Source organism: Euprymna scolopes, chromosome 11, assembly GCF_053919585.1.
Source record: "Euprymna scolopes isolate OS-2025 chromosome 11, ASM5391958v1, whole genome shotgun sequence".
Lineage (NCBI taxonomy): Eukaryota > Metazoa > Mollusca > Cephalopoda > Sepiida > Sepiolidae > Euprymna > Euprymna scolopes.
Genome location: NC_136492.1, coordinates 106,695,105 through 106,714,887, shown reverse-complemented (window position 1 = coordinate 106,714,887; position 19,783 = coordinate 106,695,105). Strand labels below are relative to the sequence as shown.

Sequence of the window (19,783 nt, the reverse complement as noted above, 5' to 3'; positions counted from 1 at the left end):
GGCCAACTAATCCTCTGGCCTGATTTGTGTAAGATTGAAACCGCTATATTTAGACAATGCTCAACTGAAACCGTAGGGACTCAATGCCTCTATCCACTATGCCATGGACCCCGTTTACTCATCTCAAAGAATTCCAATAAAAAAAAAAGAAATGAAGCATGTTCAACAATAATCGCCATTTCGATGCATGGGAATAAATATGTCTTTTGATAAGCGCTGATCATTCATAATCTATGTTTCTTTGACGGGGAGGAGAAACTGTAGAATGTAGCCAAAAAAGAAGGTGGCTTCTATTCTGAACGTTATACAAATGGGAAATAAAATATTGCAGGGTAAGTGCAGCATAGGTTTTCATTTCAAGTGGCACTTACCGAGTTTGGCATCCAGGTTCTCCGTCGGGACATGCGTATTCCTGCCCACATGATTTTCGTTTGTCACTCGCTTCCATCGTTTCCATACTCTTGTTTTGGAAGTCATCATACAAGATGTCTAAACCTGTGACGGCTTCTACACGCTCTGTGGCGCATCGACGAAACCTTGAATTTGGGCCTGGTGCTTGGCTTACATAACATACACCTAAAATATAAACAAAATGTGACAATGCAAATCAAACGGTAAATAGAAGTACATAAAACTAGCTGTACTTACCCGGCGTTTTCTGGGAGTCTATTTTAAAATTATTTCCCTTGTTTTTAATACTCGGAAATTATTATCTATTTTTACATATAATTTGGAAAGTTAAATTTAGTTATTATCATATAATCTGGCCATTAATTGGATCAAATTGTTATAAAACTAAAACAAATATTTTTATTAAGGTAATGTTTTAATCTCTATTTATTACAGGATGTAAATAGCTTCCAAACGTTTATTACATTGTATTTTTACACAACGATTTAGTAAGAATTTTAAAGCCAGTTCAAATGATGTTTTATTAAATAGAATAATTTCTTTCAAATTCCTTTCAAATTTCGAAGCGCTATGCAGAATTCATTCTATTTAACTATTAAAAAAAGTTAAAATGGTAGATTTAGTCATGAAGAAATCAAAATGCATTATGTTGGACTTAATTTCGTTATAAGCTTATTTTTAAATAGGATTTTTAAATTTCCATTTTCTTTTATGCTATTGCATTTTTAATTTTAATAAATGTCTGATTAATCTATAATATAAATCTCATCTGTCTGTTTAAATGTCCGTTTGTCTTTCTGTCTGCCTGTCTGTCTGTATGTATGTGTGTATGCATGCCTTAAACTTTCGACAGAAGCGACGGATTTTCATGAAATCGGTATCATTTTGAAGCTCGTTTTGAAGCTCGACCCTTCGGGCGACAACTATCAAAACATTGGCTAAAAACATTCATTCCTTCACCTTCAACTGGGCACTTTTCTACAAGGAGAGGGTCGTATTTTTCGCCGATATCTTCGAAAGTCATCACCTCCTTTTCAATTGACTAGCCTTAATTTAAACCTTCGCCACTTCCGGTTTGGCGATGGACGCAACGGCAAAGACGTCACGTTTTTCTTTTCATGTTCTTTTCCTCCTTCGCGATACAGGCTCGAGCCTTCCTGCCTACTACCACTTTTTTTTTTTTTTTTTGCTCAACACACACCTCCAAACACCCAGGAAACGCATGGCACCCAGGCAAGTAGTTAATGAAAAATAATAGGCAAGCCACGTAGAGGTGAGAAATATGCAGACACATTCACATGAAAAGTGGCCACACAATTTTATTAATATAGAAAGAACATAATAGAAACCGATGCAATATATGTATGTTTTATGTTTATGCAATAGGTTTATGAATTTTTTGAGATGAGGACTGATATTTTGTATTATTTGGATTATTCAGACAACTGTTCTCATACTGAGTGTTATTTTCAACAACATTTCGGTCGACGTAATCTTCAACTTTCTTAGGTATATCTTGTCAACTTTTTTAGGTATATCTTGTAAACTTTTTTAGGTATATCTTGTCAACTTTTTTAGGTATATCTTGTCAACTTTTTTAGGTATATCTTGTCAACTTTTTTAGGTATATCTTGTCAACTTTTTTAGGTATATCTTGTCAACCTTTTTAGGTATATCTTGTCAAACTCGGGAATCTTTCTGTTAAACTCAGAAATCTGCTCAGAATTTCGAAACAGAAATTTTTATTTAATCCGCAGGGATAGCATCTCCTTCTGTCAGCCATTTGCGATTGTATATTGAGTGTTGCCACACTATTGCTTGTATCTTTAACCCTCTGAAAGTCAATCTTATATTGTTTTCTAGTTAATTCTAATTAACGTTTACACTAACCCTAATTTGTTCCAAGGCTGCTGGTTGTGAGTGCTGTTACTCGGCATACGTGCTTATGAATTTATGAATCAGTAATATTAGAAAAAACTGACCACACATGTTTGCAAGAACATGAAACTGGCCACTACAACCAAAACTGCGGTGTACAACGCCTACATGATCAGCATCTTACTGTACAGCAACATGAGCAACATATGTCAAACAAGAACATAAACTGGATATTTTCCACATGCGATGTCTTCACCACATCTTTGATATCAATTAGAGACAAGATGCTCAACACAAGGTCTTTGAGTGGACTGGCATCTTCACTATGTACACACTGCTCAAGCAATGCAAATCGTACTGGATATGCCACATGCATTGTGTAAAGCATTCTTGAATCCCCAATTCTACTGCGAACTCATCACTGGAAAAAAAAAACAAAAAAAAAAACTCTGAGGCTATCCTGATTTGTATTACAAAAATGTCTGCAAGCACAACTTGAAGGTTCCTCACCTAAACCGGTACCTCTACAAGGTCACCATTTTCTCATTTATGGAGTATTGCTGCCACATTTGGGCTGGTGCATCTGCTACTAGTTTCCATTTTAAACAGGGTTTAAAAGAGAGTCGCCAACCTAATAGGTCCCAAACTGTCAGCTAGGCTTCAACTTCTGTCCCACTGACGAAATATTGCATCCTTCTGTCTGCTTTACAAATATTTTAATAGTAGGTGCTTCACAAATATTTTAATAGTAGGTACTTCACAAATATTTTAATAGTAGGTGCTTCACAAATATTTTAATAGTAGGTGCTTCACAAATATTTTAATAGTAGGTGCTTCACAAATATTTTAATAGTAGGTGCTTAACAAATATTTTAATAGTAGGTGCTTCACAAATATTTTAATAGTAGGTGCTTCACAAATATTTTAATAGTAGGTGCTTCACAAATATTTTAATAGTAGGTGCTTCACAAATATTTTAATAGTAGGTGCTTCACAAATATTTTAATAGTAGGTGCTTCACAAATATTTTAATAGTAGGTGCTTCACAAATATTTTAATAGTAGGTGCTTCACAAATATTTTAATAGTAGGTGCTTCACAAATATTTTAATAGTAGGTGCTTCACAAATATTTTAATAGTAGGTGCCTCACAAATATTTTAATAGTAGGTGCTTCACAAATATTTTAATAGTAGGTGCTCCACAAATATTTTAATAGTAGGTGCTTCACAAATATTTTAATAGTAGGTGCTTCACAAATATTTTAATAGTAGGTGCTTCACAAATATTTTAATAGTAGGTGCTTCACAAATATTTTAATAGTAGGTGCTTCACAAATATTTTAATAGTAGGTGCTTAACAAATATTTTAATAGTAGGTGCTTCACAAATATTTTAATAGTAGGTGCTTCACAAATATTTTAATAGTAGGTGCTTCACAAATATTTTAATAGTAGGTGCTTCACAAATATTTTAATAGTAGGTGCTTCACAAATATTTTAATAGTAGGTGCTTCACAAATATTTTAATAGTAGGTGCTTCACAAATATTTTAATAGTAGGTGCTTCACAAATATTTTAATAGTAGGTGCTTCACAAATATTTTAATAGTAGGTGCTTAACAAATATTTTAATAGTAGGTGCTTCACAAATATTTTAATAGTAGGTGCTTCACAAATATTTTAATAGTAGGTGCTCCACAAATATTTTAATAGTAGGTGCTCCACAAATATTTTAATAGTAGGTGCTTCACAAATATTTTAATAGTAGGTGCTTCACAAATATTTTAATAGTAGGTGCTTCACAAATATTTTAATAGTAGGTGCTTCACAAATATTTTAATAGTAGGTGCTTCACAAATATTTTAATAGTAGGTGCTTCACAAATATTTTAATAGTAGGTGCTTCACAAATATTTTAATAGTAGGTGCTCCACAAATATTTTAATAGTAGGTGCTTCACAAATATTTTAATAGTAGGTGCTTCACAAATATTTTAATAGTAGGTGCTTCACAAATATTTTAATAGTAGGTGCTTCACAAATATTTTAATAGTAGGTGCTTCACAAATATTTTAATAGTAGGTGCTTCACAAATATTTTAATAGTAGGTGCTTCACAAATATTTTAATAGTAGGTGCTTCACAAATATTTTAATAGTAGGTGCTTCACAAATATTTTAATAGAAGGTGCTTCACAAATATTTTAATAGTAGGTGCTTCACAAATATTTTAATAGTAGGTGCTTCACAAATATTTTAATAGTAGGTGCTCCACAATATTTTAATAGTAGGTGCTCCACAAATATTTTAATAGTAGGTGCTTCACAAATATTTTAATAGTAGGTGCTTCACAAATATTTTAATAGTATGTGCTCCACAAATATTTTAATAGTAGGTGCTTCACAAATATTTTAATAGTAGGTGCTTCACAAATATTTTAATAGTAGGTGCTTCACAAATATTTTAATAGTAGGTGCTTCACAAATATTTTAATGGTAGGTGCTCCAACTAACTACAAGCTCTTGTACCCCCTCAACGTTAATACCCCCAACAAACCCAACAAGCAGCTAAATCCCACCCCTACACAGTAGAAATCCTTAGATGCCAGAAAGCCTTCTACTCTAATAGTTTCTTCCTTCAGAAAGCAAGAGTTTGGAATTCCTTTTCGGGTTCCTGCTTCTCAGACTGTACTGACATGCAGAAGTTCAAATGTAATGTAAACAGACATCTTACTGCTCAACTCACTACATAGTATCCCTGCAAATTATATCCCAGATAGTATCCCCCTTCATCAAAATGGCACTTTGCCTTGTTTTGGGTAAAAATGCAATAAAAAAATAAATAAAAAACACAGGAAGATAGGAAATACTGCAGCAGCTGGTGCTGCTTGATGCTTGATGCACTAAGAACGCAGACCAAATAAAGAACCTGGATGAAGAAAAAGCATGATGAAGAAAACAAATATAGAGATCCCAACAACATCTTCCTCTTGTATGGCAAGGATTACTGTTCCTGTATTGAACTCTCCAATCACAGACAACGCTGTTCAAACTTCATCATCAGGGAAGAAATAGTGGTTAAATGGTTACTGGCATGGACTGACAACCTGGGTGTACCAGGTTCAAATCAAGTTCATTTCATAGAAACACTTTCACTTAGGATGTTGGCAACCTTCGCGGGGCCCTTCTGTAAGTGCCCAATGTTTTTTATTTTTATTATTTTACAAAGGGGTTACCACATATCAAGGTCCGGACGCCACTCGAGGATAAGGGTCAATAAGAACTTGTTAACCTTGGACTTGAAGACAACAATATTGTAGTTAGCTGGAAAACAGGCCAACGGAACAGAGTTCCACAGGCGGACAGCTCTAGGAAAAAAAGCTTTGTTGATGGAATCCATGTTTAAGTTTATACACTGATAGAGAGTGGGGGGATTTATTGATTGTGATTTTGGCTAGACAAGTGTTTTTTGTGAAAGATCGACGTGGGGGAGGGACCATAGATTGGAGCTCAGTCGAACACTTGTCATGAAAATAGCGCTAGAGCAGAGACAGGCTCGCAACGTCTCTTCTGTGGGAAAGCGGTTACAGAGAAAAGAAAAGAGCATAGCTTACTAGATTTCAAAGTCTGTTTTGAACTCTGTCAAGATAGGAAAGGGTGCTCTGAGCAGCTCCTGCCCAGATGTGGCCACAGTACTCCATTCTAGGATGTACTTGGCCTGTATATCTTTCCAAAAAGAATTCTAACTAGAAAGATATCTGGGCAATGAATGCCAACAATAATCATCTGATTCATGTGAAATGAATGATGATGCTCAACAGCACACCAACAGCTGTCACATCATGCACTCTTAGGGCAAAGTTGCTATAATCAACTATTAATGAAGGTCTACTACTTCTACTACCATTACCAATATTTATATATTAGATAAAAAACAAGCAGGTATGTGTGTGTGTGTGTGTGTGTGTGTGTGTGTGTGTGTGTGTGTGTGTGTGTTGATATATTTTTATGACTTACGGCTGATGCAGTCTTCATCTAAATTACACTTGCAGCCTCCTGGTTTGGCACCCACAAGACTATCACATTCCTCATTTTCCCGGGGGGTCATGCCTTCAAATACAGCTTGTGATATGGTGACAATTTTTCCAACACCTGCTGCATCCATATAAGGGGTGGAGATAGATGTTCGTTCAGGAGCTGAACTCGTTCGTTTATACCATGGACGTCTGTTTAAAAAAAAAATGAAAGAGGAAAAGTTATAGAGAATAAAAAGAGGAAAACAACGAAATATTTACCATAAAATAATTTTTTATGAATTCATAGAATAAATAAAATATTTGTTTTTAAGTCTTAAGGTATAAAAGTCAAATTCAGAGGTAATAAGGATAAAACCAGAGGAAAAAGGTAGGTAACATCCGAGGTAAAACGTTAAAATCAGTAGTAAAAAAGGTAAAACAAGTAATAAAAAAGGTAAAACCAGTAGTAAAAAAGGTAAAATCATATGTAAGAAAAGAAAATTCAGAGGTGAAAAGGTAAAACCAGAAGTTAAAATGGTAAAACCAGAGGTAAAAAAGATAAAATCACACATCCAAAAGGCAACACTGGAGGTAAAAAAAGCTAAAAGCAGAGGTAAATAAGGTAAAAACCAGAGGTAAAAAAGCTAAAACCAGAGGTAAATAAAGTAAAACCAGAGGTAAATAAGGTAAAACCAGAGGTAAATAAAGTAAAACCAGAGGTAAATAAGGTAAAACCAGAGGTAAAAAAGCTAAAACCAGGGGTAAATAAAGTAAAAACTAGAGGTAAAAAAGGTAAAACAAGTAATATAAAAGGCAAAACAAGAAGTAAAAAAGGTAAAACCAGAGGTAAAAAGAGGTAAATTCAGAGACAAAATACTAAAGTGGAAATCTGGTGAAATCATAGGTGAAAAAGATAAAACCAGAGATACAAAAGGTAAAATTAAAAGTAAAAATGTAATTTCAAAATACGATAAAATCATAATGGCAAAAACCAGTGGTAAAAAGGAAACATTAAAATATAGTAAAATCCGGTATAAACAAAAGCAAAACACAGCGGTAAAAATATAAAGTAGTTAACAGACGTTTCTCCAAAAATATTGGTGTTGAGAGTCTTGCAAAGAAGAAAACGATTAAATAGAATAATATGACACTTACTTTGTGGGGTTATATTTCCGTGTAGATCGGTGACCTGGGTATGTTCTAAAGACGCCACTTCGAAGGCCGATATTCGTCCATTTTACTTGACTCAAAGATTCAAATGCCCGATTCTTCCAGATTTCTTCAATTGGTTCAGTTATCAAAACATCGGCTCTGCAAAAGAATTATCGAAATGAATAAAGCATTGATTAGTTCGAAAAAAATACTGCAAAAGAAAAAGAGAGGCGTTTATTTTCTATATCCTCTTTTGGCTACTATAATGGCGAAAGTATTTTCATATTTAAATGCCAATTAGACATATAGCAATAGCAATTCCATCTTGTGAAAATGCTGTGTTAAAGAAATGAAAAGATAAAATAAACAGAAGAATAAAAATATTACAAAAATATTTTTTTTCTTTATTCTCTTCTTTATTTTCAAGAAATAATTATGTCCACTACGATAAAGATCAAAGTAGGGTAACAGTTTAGGCGCCCTTAAAAAATAAGTATATATATATTGTTATAATCGTACAAGTATAAGTATTATTAGAGGGACCTTTGTCCCAGTATTGCCGAGGAAACTGGAGAAATCAGAATCGCAAGCCCCAGAAGTTAATCGACCAGAAAAAGTCTCTTTTCACCCCCAAAATACTATGCATGTATCCACGATATAGAAAATATTTGGAAATAGAACTGAGTTCTAAGAAAATGAAAACGATCATTGAAAACGAATAATTCATGAGATTTCCTTATAGGAAAGGCAAATCAATGGTAAGCGGCTGTTGTGATAATGCAGATTCATTTGCAAATGTTATCGAAATAGGTGGAGAGTACTGGAAATCTAGGGAGACTTGTTGTCACTCAGCTTCCAGGGAACACCACGGGTTGTTTTCAAGGAGAAGTCCTTTATGACCTGTGTAAAAGTTCCTTGTGAGCCAATAATAATTATAATAATATATCTCACTACTGAAGTTCCTACTTAGAGTGTCCCTGTATGCATGGTTCTTAATTCACACTAGCCTTGTTTGGAGCGAATATGATTAAAAGAAAAAACATTGTAAAAAAATATTTTTTAAAACCTATAAATTTGCTAAATAATGTAATTATTTTTATGAATTTCAAAATTTTAGAAGATTTTAGGGAATTGAACTTATGTAACGAAGCTATAGAAACATGCAAAAGCTGTGGCACGAGCGTGACGTCTCAGCGGGATCGGATAAAGAGGAAGGAAAAATAGAGGAGGAAAAAATCATGTGGTGGACACAGAGAGACTTTTAAACATGTGCCGACATGGCAGAGTTTTTTATTCAACCACGTGGCAGGAGGACAGGAACTTTTAAACAAGATGCAGGACTCATTTCTGAACTGTTAACAACATTTTCGGCCGACGGTATACAGTGGTATGAATTACAAAAATAATAACTGGCTATAGCTGCAAATTAAGAAACTGTTAATTAACCTCGCGTGGAAAAGCTGGAATGTGGCTATATTGTCGATGGTTTGGAAAATACGTGTCAGGCAGCTTGGTGTGGAAACAACCGGTAATAAATGCCTTTTTTTTTTTTTTTCAACTAAAAAGAAAACTTGTGTAGAATTTCTTTTCTTTTCTTTCTTTGTGAAATTTTCATGCACAATGTTGAGTCCATGTTAAAATGTAATTACAACGTTATACTTAGTTTGTAGTTTCTGTAGTTTTATAAAGGAGAGCATAAAATTTGTGAGCGAGGGGTGGATGTCAAGAGGTCCAAAATATCACAAAGTCTTGGTACAGTTTAATAGGAAGAAATAAATCAGCAAACTTACCGTACTCCTTTTTCAAATTTTTGTTTGTGGTTCGTTTCGTCCGATTCACAGCCATGGTCAGGTTCGTAGCTGTTAATCCACAAGTGGGCATCGACTGTCTTCTTACTGAGGTCGTCATCATAAATGTACTGCGTCGGGTCACAGTGGGCCATCGGTGGCAGAAAAATGGTGGAAAACTTCTTTGAAATTCTCAATCCAGGGTAATAAGGAGCGTTCTCAGTAACATTTAAATGCTCCCAAACTCCTGGCAATAATTTCCGACCCAATTCACTTTTGTACTCCAACAGCAGATTGTAATAACTTGCTTCATATTGTGATCGATCTACGGGCTCTTGAGATCGCCGGAAAATCTGTTGAGAAGAAAAATTATTGGGGTATCAAAATTTCGTAACTGTTTAAGAAAGAAATATTCGTATACAATGCCTCCAATTTTTCTTGAATAATAAAAAAAAAATTTTTTCAGAATATTATCGATTAAATATATTTTTTTTTAATTAAAAGAAGTAATTGAAAACATTACTGGTTTAATTTTTAGTAGGGAGTTCAGTTTTCTATGTTAGCTTAACGTAAAATGAAATCCCTAACTCTTCAACATTGTTGTAATTGATTAGTAATGATGCAGAGGGAAATCAACGACAAACCGACTGGTATGAATATCTACTTAGCTTTGTAAAGTAATTGCTGTGATTATTAAGTATGTCCATAATAATCAAAGCAATTACCTGACAAAACTACGTAAATATTCATACCAGTCGGGGATACGCCCTTGACAATCAGTCTGACAGTGACTTTGTTGCTGTTGAGCTGAGGTATGGTTTTGTTCAACTCTAGGAGGTCTACTCTCCCAGATTTTAATTTCTCTCTATAAGAAAGAGTTAATTTATTGCTAATTGCCTGAAGCGCCCCTGCAGAAGAATGCCGACAGGATTGTTCCTGCATTTTTTGTAGGGTAGAGTGTGCTTATCTTAGTATATTGGTTTTTCAAAACAACACCTGACCTTGTATCTAATCTCCCGTAAAGAAGGTAAATAATAACTGCAGCTATGTAGGGGAGTTGATGGTGACTAAGTGGTTAACAACATGAACTGACTAACCTGGGCGTGCCAAGTTCGAATCCAGTCTGTTCCACAGAAACGTTTTCATTAAGCCCACATTTCGCCTTGTGCCTAACCTTATAGAGAGGAGGTAAATAAAATAGCTATGGCTATGTAATGTAATGCAGTAGGTTGAACACAAGCAAGTATTTGTAAGTTATTTATCTGTCGATCTATCTATTTGTCTATGTGTATTATCGATATATCTCCTGATCTAATTATCTATCTATTTCTGTATCTATCCATCTCTATCTATCTATCTATCTATCTATCTATCTATCTATCTATCTATCTATCTAACTGGAGAGAAAACGAGATGAATATGAAAAATGTTGATAAAAGTTGTCAAAATATAATAAAACCTTATCATAGACAAGTGTCACCAGAAGCATCTGATCAGCTGCTAGAAGTGCGTGCGGGTCACATAGTTCTAGTTAGCTGAGAAGAATAATTGGAGTTGGAATTTGGACGTTGATCAGGGCAGACGGTTAAACAGGTCGTCTCCCCCTTGATCGGGGAGGGAGCTGACATGTCTTAGAATAGAAACCTAAAATTAACGACTCAAGCAAAGATATTCACTTTCCATTCTTCTGCATCGACACCTGGAAAGTGAATAAAAACTGTATAAAATACAATCAGCATTTTTGAAGTGAATGCATATTCGTTCAAACAGATTCCAGCCTCCCCTCCAAGAACAAGATGAATTCCAGATGGATCAAGATCAAGGACGCATGAAAATAAGGTATGTTGAAAATACATGTATGACCCCCCCCCTGCATATGAACATTTAAACGATCATAGCATTGGAACATACATAGACTGCAACAACATAACTTAGGGTTCAAATAGTGAAGAACCACCCTAGACATTTAGTGACACGTACACACATTCCGATGAACCCTTCGTCAAAATTACATATCTCTGTATTGTGATATGGTACCTCATTACACAACAGTATTTCAAATACAGTGTGTTCCAAAAGTAACCATCTATTTTAATTATAAATTAGCATAAAAAAGAAGGTTAATTTGGGAAACCCTGTATTGATTTGTGTATAAGTATTGTGCCATGCCAGCTGTCAAAGATTAGAGTAACCTGGATTCAAAACAGTTCTTCTGAAAAAGGCTTTTCAGATTTGCCTATGGCATTAGCTTGCTCTTCTGAAGACCCTCCTTATACTGACAGATTCCATATCTTACCATGTCTGTATCGGCTAATATGTAAGCAAAAGAATATTCTGAATTTTCCAGGGCTCCGTAGTAATAGGTCTGAAAACAGAAAGAAAATTAAAATGAATAATCAAATTTCTATGAGGAGGAAAATACGGTGACAACGAATTCATGGAACGATAACAATTTGGTAATGTTTTAGTTAATGGCTTGATAAAATGCTCACTTGTGTTTTACATTTTTGGATCACCAAAAATTATATCTATTTATATAAAAATAAAAGGTTTTGTCTACATGTCTGTGTGTCCGACTATTTTAATCAAAATAACACACACACACACACACACACTCACGCACACACTCACACACACACACACACACACACACACACACACACACACACACACATACACACACACATACACACACACAAGTAAACTTTTTTTCATCAGAGGATAAAGATTCGTAAAAAATGCATAAATTTGAAAATATATGGAAAATATATTTTATTCCATTGTATTTTTCAACATAAATTTTCCTATATTTTATCTAGAAATATATGAATAGATATAGTTATCTTTCTCTCTCTCTCAATATATATATATATAGGTCTGAAAACAGAAAGAAAATTAAAATGAATAATCAAATTATATATATATATATATATATATATATATATATATAAAGCTGAACCTGTGTGTGTGTGTGTGTGTGTGTGTGTGGTCACGAATAGGCTCCTATATGGTTGACTATTTTTAAAAAAACTGATTACATATAATGATAGAAGATGTATCGAGGATCAGGAATGGGTATGTTTGATTTGGCAGAACGCTGGTTCATAAAAATTGTGGGGTTTGCGTTCGCACCTGGCCCACAAAGTATGGAAATAAAAAGTGAAAAAAAGAACGTTTACAAGGGTTTTTGATATAAATGTACATACGAATACTTTGACAAGTATGTTTCAACTTAAATAGGGATGGTATAATAAAATTGTGGGGTCTGCGTTCGCGCCTGTACTCCATGGAAATATGGCACAAACTTTGACAAAGACTTTTCATATCTATTTGCGTAAGTATACTTTGATAATTATGTTTCAATTTGAAGAAATATGACATAATAAAATTATAGGGTGTTCGTTCGCGCCTGACCTCCATAGAATGTAAATATGTCACAAAGTTTAACAAAGTTTTTTAAAAGGCGTGAAGGTCCACAATAACACCTTAACTTTAATCTTAATTCACGTTAACTCTTTTTTTTGAGTTGAATCATATTGTGTCAAATAAATTCACCTCATAAATTCACATTCTTATTAAAGTGAAAGCCACAAAAAAAGTCGGAACTTTAGACAATTCTCGACACAAATTTTGCATAACTCTGTTTTTTTCCTTCTCCACTTGCACGTGGCACTCTTTCGAAAATATATAAATAGATAAATGATAAAAAATAAGAACGTTACTTGTTATCGTGTCAAAAGAAGGAAAAAATCCTGTTCACGTGATTACGTGCCTTTTTAAAAACATTTACATAACCTTTTTATTTTTATTTATATATCTGTTTTAGCTTTTTTTGTCAGTGTACTAGAAGGATTTCAGTTGATTACAACCCTTTCTGTGGTTTCTTTACATTACAATAGTACAATCCTGAATCCGATGGCGCAATACTACACTGTTCAATACTGTAAAACTGAAACGAAGCTGTTCAGCTTGAAAAGGGCGCCATTTTCTTTTTATTCATATTTATATCGATTCTTTGCTTAAAAAAAAAATAAAGTAATTACGTGTTTACTTTTTTTAATATCCCATTTTGCCGTTTCGGATTATTTTACTAAAATAAGTAAAGCTTCATTATTTTTCAAAACTGTTTTTTTGTTTTTTTTGTTTTTTTTGTTTTTCGATATTTCGTCGATATTATTTAGTAAGAGTGTTTAGCAGAAAAGCCAACAAACGACTACCCGAAAAAATAAATTTACAAGAAATAAATGTTACCATAGTCAATAAAAGTTCAGTTCATGTTTTTTTTTGTTTTGAAATAGTTTTTAATGCTCTTTACTTGAAATAATTTCAGTGAACCGAAATTAAAACGAAATTTGAGGCGATAACTAATTAAATGAATTTTTATATAAACTACACATGCCATAATCGAATATTCCTCAAGCACAAAATAACGGAAAACATTAAAATATGTTTATAAATATTCCTTACGTTGACGGAACTCTCTTAAATTGTTAACACAGAATGCTCAGGTACCCTTCCTTCAAATTGAAAACGGGGCTCTCCATTTCAAAGTCGCTGCCATTTTGATATTTTTTAAACCGGTTCGTGAATTAAAAAAAAATGTTTTTTTACAAACTACTTAAAAATACAAACCAATGAAATTTTCTACCATAAAAGTAACTTTTATTGACTATGTTAACATTTATTTCTTGTATATTTATATTATTATATATATATTACATTTTCTCTTTATAAGGAAACATCATTTTGTCGGTCACTCTTGGCTACGAATGTAAACAAAGTTGATATAAAAATATATTTTCGCGAAAATTATCTTTACTTTCATCATATTTTGCTTAAGGTAAAATTTTTGAGTATCAAAACCTATCTCTTTACAACCCCCTCCTTTTCATAACCTCTCATACTTTCATCAATCATAGTCCATTTTATGTAGGCTGTTTTTGAACCCAGTCAACGACGGGTACTTCTGCTAGTATATATATAAAGAAAATAATGCATAGGCAGATTTAAAATATATATATATATATATTTAATAGATTGAATAATATATATATATATATATATATATATATATATATATATATATTATTCAATCTAAGTAAAAAAAAGTACCATAAATCGCTACAATAAATCTTGTTTCAGTCTTAAAAGACATCGTCAGGCTACAATATACCTCTGTTCTTACTCGAAGCCAGTAATTTAATTAATATATATATATATATATATATATATATATATATATATATATATATATATATATATATATATATATATAAAATAAATATATATTAAAGTGTTTTAATATTTTATTTTTATAAATAAAAAAAATATATTTCACGTCTTCCATTTTTGAACCAGATGCCTTCGGTGCCAAATAATTTTTTTATGGCATCTGACGAGTGACTTGGTTTCTTGCAAACCAATTTGTCCAAAACATTAGCATGTTCAGTGTAGCGTCGCGACTACGTAATATTTGTCTATATAAATAAAACTATTATATTTTGCTCTTTTTTATTGAGCACTCTTAATAACCTCGTTTTAATTCATGAGTTTTTTCTTCTGAATACATTTAACTTGGTATATATATATATATATATATATATATATATATATATATATATATATATATATATATATATATATATATATATATGTTGCTTACTCTAGGATCTCCTTGTTTGGATTTTTCAATTCTTTTTTGTCCTGTTTTTCCGGCCTTCATTTCCTTTTCGATAAATCCGAATTCTGGAGGGTTTCCGTCTTTGTCTCGTTCCATTTGGGAGATAGGGATGAATATTGGGTCGTCAACAAGCTATATTGGAAAAACAAAAAAACAAACAAAAAAAATAAACAGATCACTAACAAACGCAACTTTGAATTTCTTTCGAAATAGCAATCAATTAGTAACATTAAGATATCTTCAGTCATTGCTAAGAAGGTAGAGATGATTATATGAAAGAAGGTGACGCCTGCCATAAATAATATTCTTCACTTTTGGTTTAAAAGTCAAAATGAATTACAACACACGCGGTTAGCTTTTAAACTTATATTCTAGTAAGAAATTCACTTTTAATTCACTTCCTCCAATGCAAAATATTTTGGCCACGACACAACTTGTATTTTATATATATATAGTAGTAAGTTAGAAATATATATATGGCAATATATATTTTTATAACTTACTACTTAGCTCTACCCATATATTGAACACTGTTGAAATAAATACTGAAAATTTACGCATTAAATTACATTTTCGTATATTAATTTATGTGATTAAATGAAGTAGTCATATATATATATATATATATATATATATATATATATATATATATATATATATATATGAGCAAACAGTTAATAAAATACGTTAAAAAACACTTTGAAATGAGTTAAAAATATATGTAATCTGAAAAGGAAACACTAGATAAATGGATAGTCCTTAATCCGCGGAGTTTCGAAGAAATACGCTCCTTCTCATCAGAGGGTAGGAATTAGCAAAATGCGGGATCGGATTTTGCATACGAAAGTATTTGATGAAACTGCAAGTAAGTCAAATTTTTATTTTATATATATATATATATATATATATATATATATATATATATATATATGACTTCTGCAACATCAGATAGGTACAGTTATATATATATATATATATAACTGTACCTATCTGACGTTGCAGAAGTCATTTTATGTATTATTTAGATCATTTGGGCTAACATTCTCACCTTAGTGCTATTTTCACAACATTTCAGCCGATGTAACTTCCGACCTTCGTTAGGTGTACTTTGTTGAACTACGAAATCTTTCTGTCAAATTCGAGAATCTGCATGGAATTTCAAACGGAATTATTTGATTAATCTACGAGCACGCTCTCCTTCAGCTATGGCCGGGTAGAAATCTTAAGTATTTTGCAATTGTATTTTAAGTGTTGCCAAACTATTGATTGTACCTTCAACATCCAGGAGAGTGTCACTTACAACTGATTTTTTTTTGGTGGCAGAACATTGTAAAAATAATGGGAAAAGTGTTTTGAATAATCTGAACAAGACAAGTAATCAGTCTTCATCTCCAAAATTCCAAAACATGAAACCGTCTTAGTTTTTAATTTTTAGTTTTTTGACCATTGATATTTGTTTATGTCAAATGGACACCTGAGCAGCCAACATTTTATTTAAAAAATAGCTCAATCCAATCTAGACGACTGCTAATGTGAACTTTTCAAAATAATCACATAGAAATAGCTTACCTTAAGGTAATTCACTTTTAAAATTGACTAAGTCAGAAAATACTAAGTCGCGGTATAATTTTTATTTATAACTAATTGTATCAACCTAGTTATTACCTGGGATGCACCAAAGTCATTTTGATATTTAGTTGTTATTTGTTTGTCCATTTTTAAACCTAAGGTAGACAACTTTTATTATATTATATATTTTCTATTTATTGGAATCCTTTGAGATGAGTAATTTGTGTATTTATTCATTTATTTGTTTATTTGCAGACTGTTATCCTCATCGACATAGTTGTTGTCGTTGTTTCACCACGTTTCGACCAACTCATCCTCTGGCCTTCTTCATGTGAGCTATCACGACGGGATAGGAATGCTGAATCTCGTAACTGTATCCCCAGTAATTACTACCTTCCATAGTTGTTGTTGTCTCGCCACGTTTTTGGCCAACTAAACCGTTGGCCTGCTTTGGGTAGGATTGAAACCGCTATCTTCAGACAATGTTCACCTGGAACCGTAGAAATTCAACGTCTTTATCCACTGTGTCACTTCAATTTAAAATGTGCTATCTACCTTGTGGATCTTTATTTCTATGTGATTATTTTTAAAGTTCACATTAGCAATCGTCTAGATTGGATTGAGTTATTTTTTAAATAAAATGTAGGCTGCTCAGGTGTCCATTTGACGTTAACATACCAACCAATCTGACAATCAGCTAAATCTCATCCCTTCATTATGTAGGTTTCTAGATTCTAGAGGATTTTCTATTCTAATAATTTGTATCAACCTAGTTATTACCTGGGATAGCCTTTTTGAATTCTCTTCTTACTCCTTTATTTCCCTGTCTGGAAGCAAGTGTTTTGTTTGTGACATCATCACTAGAAGTCTACCATACAGAGATAATAGGCTCTCTCTATCCGGTTTTGGTTTTAGAGGAAAGCTAACAGATGCTACACCTTGCCCAAGAGTGTTCATCTCTTTGATGCATTATACACTTTTGATACATACAGAATCTAGTATTGCCAAATTACCACCCATTTGATACTGGCCAGATTCAACGCGACTTAACCTTGGCGATCTCATTAGAACTAGTGTCTCAATGTGATTATGTCATATTGAAAATCGGCTAGTCAGAAGCAATAATGGATTTGTCAGCTTAAATGCTGTCTGGGTCTAAATTTGAAAATCAGACAAAATCACTTTATATGTTAGATTAAGTGGGAAACATTATATGAAATTTAAATGTGATTTTGAAGCCTTAAAAATATCAATTTCTGGCTAGAATCAAAGTTGATCAGCCAATGTCGAGTATCATGAAAAGAATCGAAACAAAATGGAGAGTGTTTTTGTAGCTGTAGTAAATTCGAAAAATAAATGAATAAATAATTTAAGAAAAAAATAAATGAATAAAAAAATGAATAAAAAATCAATGAATGAAAAATAACTGAATAAATAATAAATGAATAAACATAAATGAATAAAAAAATAATTGAATAAATAATTAAAAAAAATGAATTTGTCTTCCTCATATCCTTACGTTTGTACTTGGTTTCAATTTTGGATGGAAAATTGTTTCTCCTTGTTTGTTGATGAGAAAAGACTGGACAGTTCCCCACTGGTTTTTGGTTAAGAAATTTTCTATTTCATCTAGAGTTGCATCCACACCCACCACGCCTATTGTTCTGAAATAAAACAGTTTTTTTTTTTTCAAGTTATTTTCATGGATCTTTGTGCAAAAATAATAATAAAAACATTAGCAATAAGAACTTTTATCATCATTCATGGTCAGAGTGGACCTGAGACTAATAGTAGCTTAGGAATGACAAGAGCATTATCTTCAATATAGTTTTCATAAGATCATAATGTAATGTTCTCTTGGTAACATAACGCATATAGGCGTGTGTGAGAAAATCAGCAGCAGCTGTAGGATAGCTGGCTAGCGAAAATATTAGCAACAACAGCTGTTAAAGTATGTGTGCCAATTGACAAGCGTGTATGCACTGACATCATGGGAAGAAAAAGGAGAGAAAAAGAAAAAAGGACAGCACATGGTCAAGCAAAGAAGCAAAATGTGCGCTAGGAAAGATGGACATGTGAAGTCGAGGGCGGAAAAAACGCTGGCTAAGACCGGCATCAGGTGGCGGGGACAGAGACTTTTAAAAAGCACATGTTATATGGCCTAGCATTGTAAAATCATGTGTGTATGAAAAGACTTTTGAAAGATAATGAAATGCGTTGTTTTGGAAGAATCATGAATAAAAACCTTTCATTTGCACTTTTAAAAAAATTCCGAGTCGGATTTTGTTGCTTTCTTGTTTTTGTTTGTTCCTGCGACGGTACTAGACAACATGAAAGTCAGAGTGGTTGAAATGTAACGACACGGTTAAAATGCTGAGTCAGATTTTTATTCTTTTCCTTTTTTATTTGTTTGTTCCTTTGCAACGAAGTACCAGACATTGTGTCGGTCTGAGAGGTTTGAAATATAACAACACAATTAAAAGTAATGGCCGCATTACAATAACACTAAGTTCAGGTTTGGTTTCAAGGTCATAGCATGATTACGACTCATCCATAGGAAATATTATTAAATGATGAAGTCAGTAAAAAGTCAAAAGACAATATACATGTCAACAGTAAGTTCAATCAAAAATCTATTCTAGAAAGTCCCAAAGTAAAGCGGTCGTAAGCAGTCTAGCAAGAAAAGTAATTACAAATATATCAATAAAGAAAAATATCCACCCTTGCTAATGGAACCAAAGAAACACATATTCACTATGAAAGTTAAAACTGCACCTCTTACAAAAAACAAAACAAAAAATAAAAACAACTTTTTATTCAGAGGGCGTCAGTTTAATAGAAAAAAAAAAATAGCATCATACTCTGTATTGTTGTGTTTTTTACCTCAGCGCCAAAATCAACAGAATTTAGACCATTCTTGTAATGATCTTTTTCTTATTGATTGCAGTATGATGCTGATTCTGTGTAGCTCCCCCTTCCCAGGCATTGCCTTCTCTCTTTGAGAAGAAGTTAGTTTACTGCTAATCGACCGAGGCGCCCATACTGAGGAATGTCAACAGAGCTGCCCAGGTGTTTTTTGTTCCTTCTAGAGGGCACTGACTGTTGAACCACATTTTTTACCCTTTTGTCACATTTCTCACCGTTGGAGTGAAAAAAAAACAGAAGTGTTAATAAAATACATACTTTTCTTTCTTTAGCTTGGACAGATTGCATAAAAGACACAAGCTAGCTTTTGGGAATTAGTTGTCTGGTGATATAAACTAATACTATCTAAAAATAGCCCAAATGCCCCAGCCA

General features: G+C 32.9%; 1 protein-coding gene across 1 annotated transcript in view; it reads right to left on the bottom strand.

Moving 5' to 3' along the window:
- Window positions 1–19,783, bottom strand: part of LOC145288040 (voltage-dependent calcium channel subunit alpha-2/delta-1-like) — a 190,070-nt gene that overhangs the window by 21,360 nt on the left and 148,927 nt on the right. The window contains exons 11-17 of the mRNA XM_080136058.1: window positions 18,006–18,150; window positions 14,900–15,049; window positions 11,534–11,602; window positions 9,241–9,590; window positions 7,454–7,609; window positions 6,300–6,508; window positions 372–576 (exon numbers count right to left, since the gene is read on the bottom strand). Of these exons, the coding sequence (XP_079992184.1) occupies window positions 372–576; window positions 6,300–6,508; window positions 7,454–7,609; window positions 9,241–9,590; window positions 11,534–11,602; window positions 14,900–15,049; window positions 18,006–18,150 (1,284 nt within the window). The remainder of the gene's footprint in view (window positions 1–371; window positions 577–6,299; window positions 6,509–7,453; window positions 7,610–9,240; window positions 9,591–11,533; window positions 11,603–14,899; window positions 15,050–18,005; window positions 18,151–19,783) is intronic.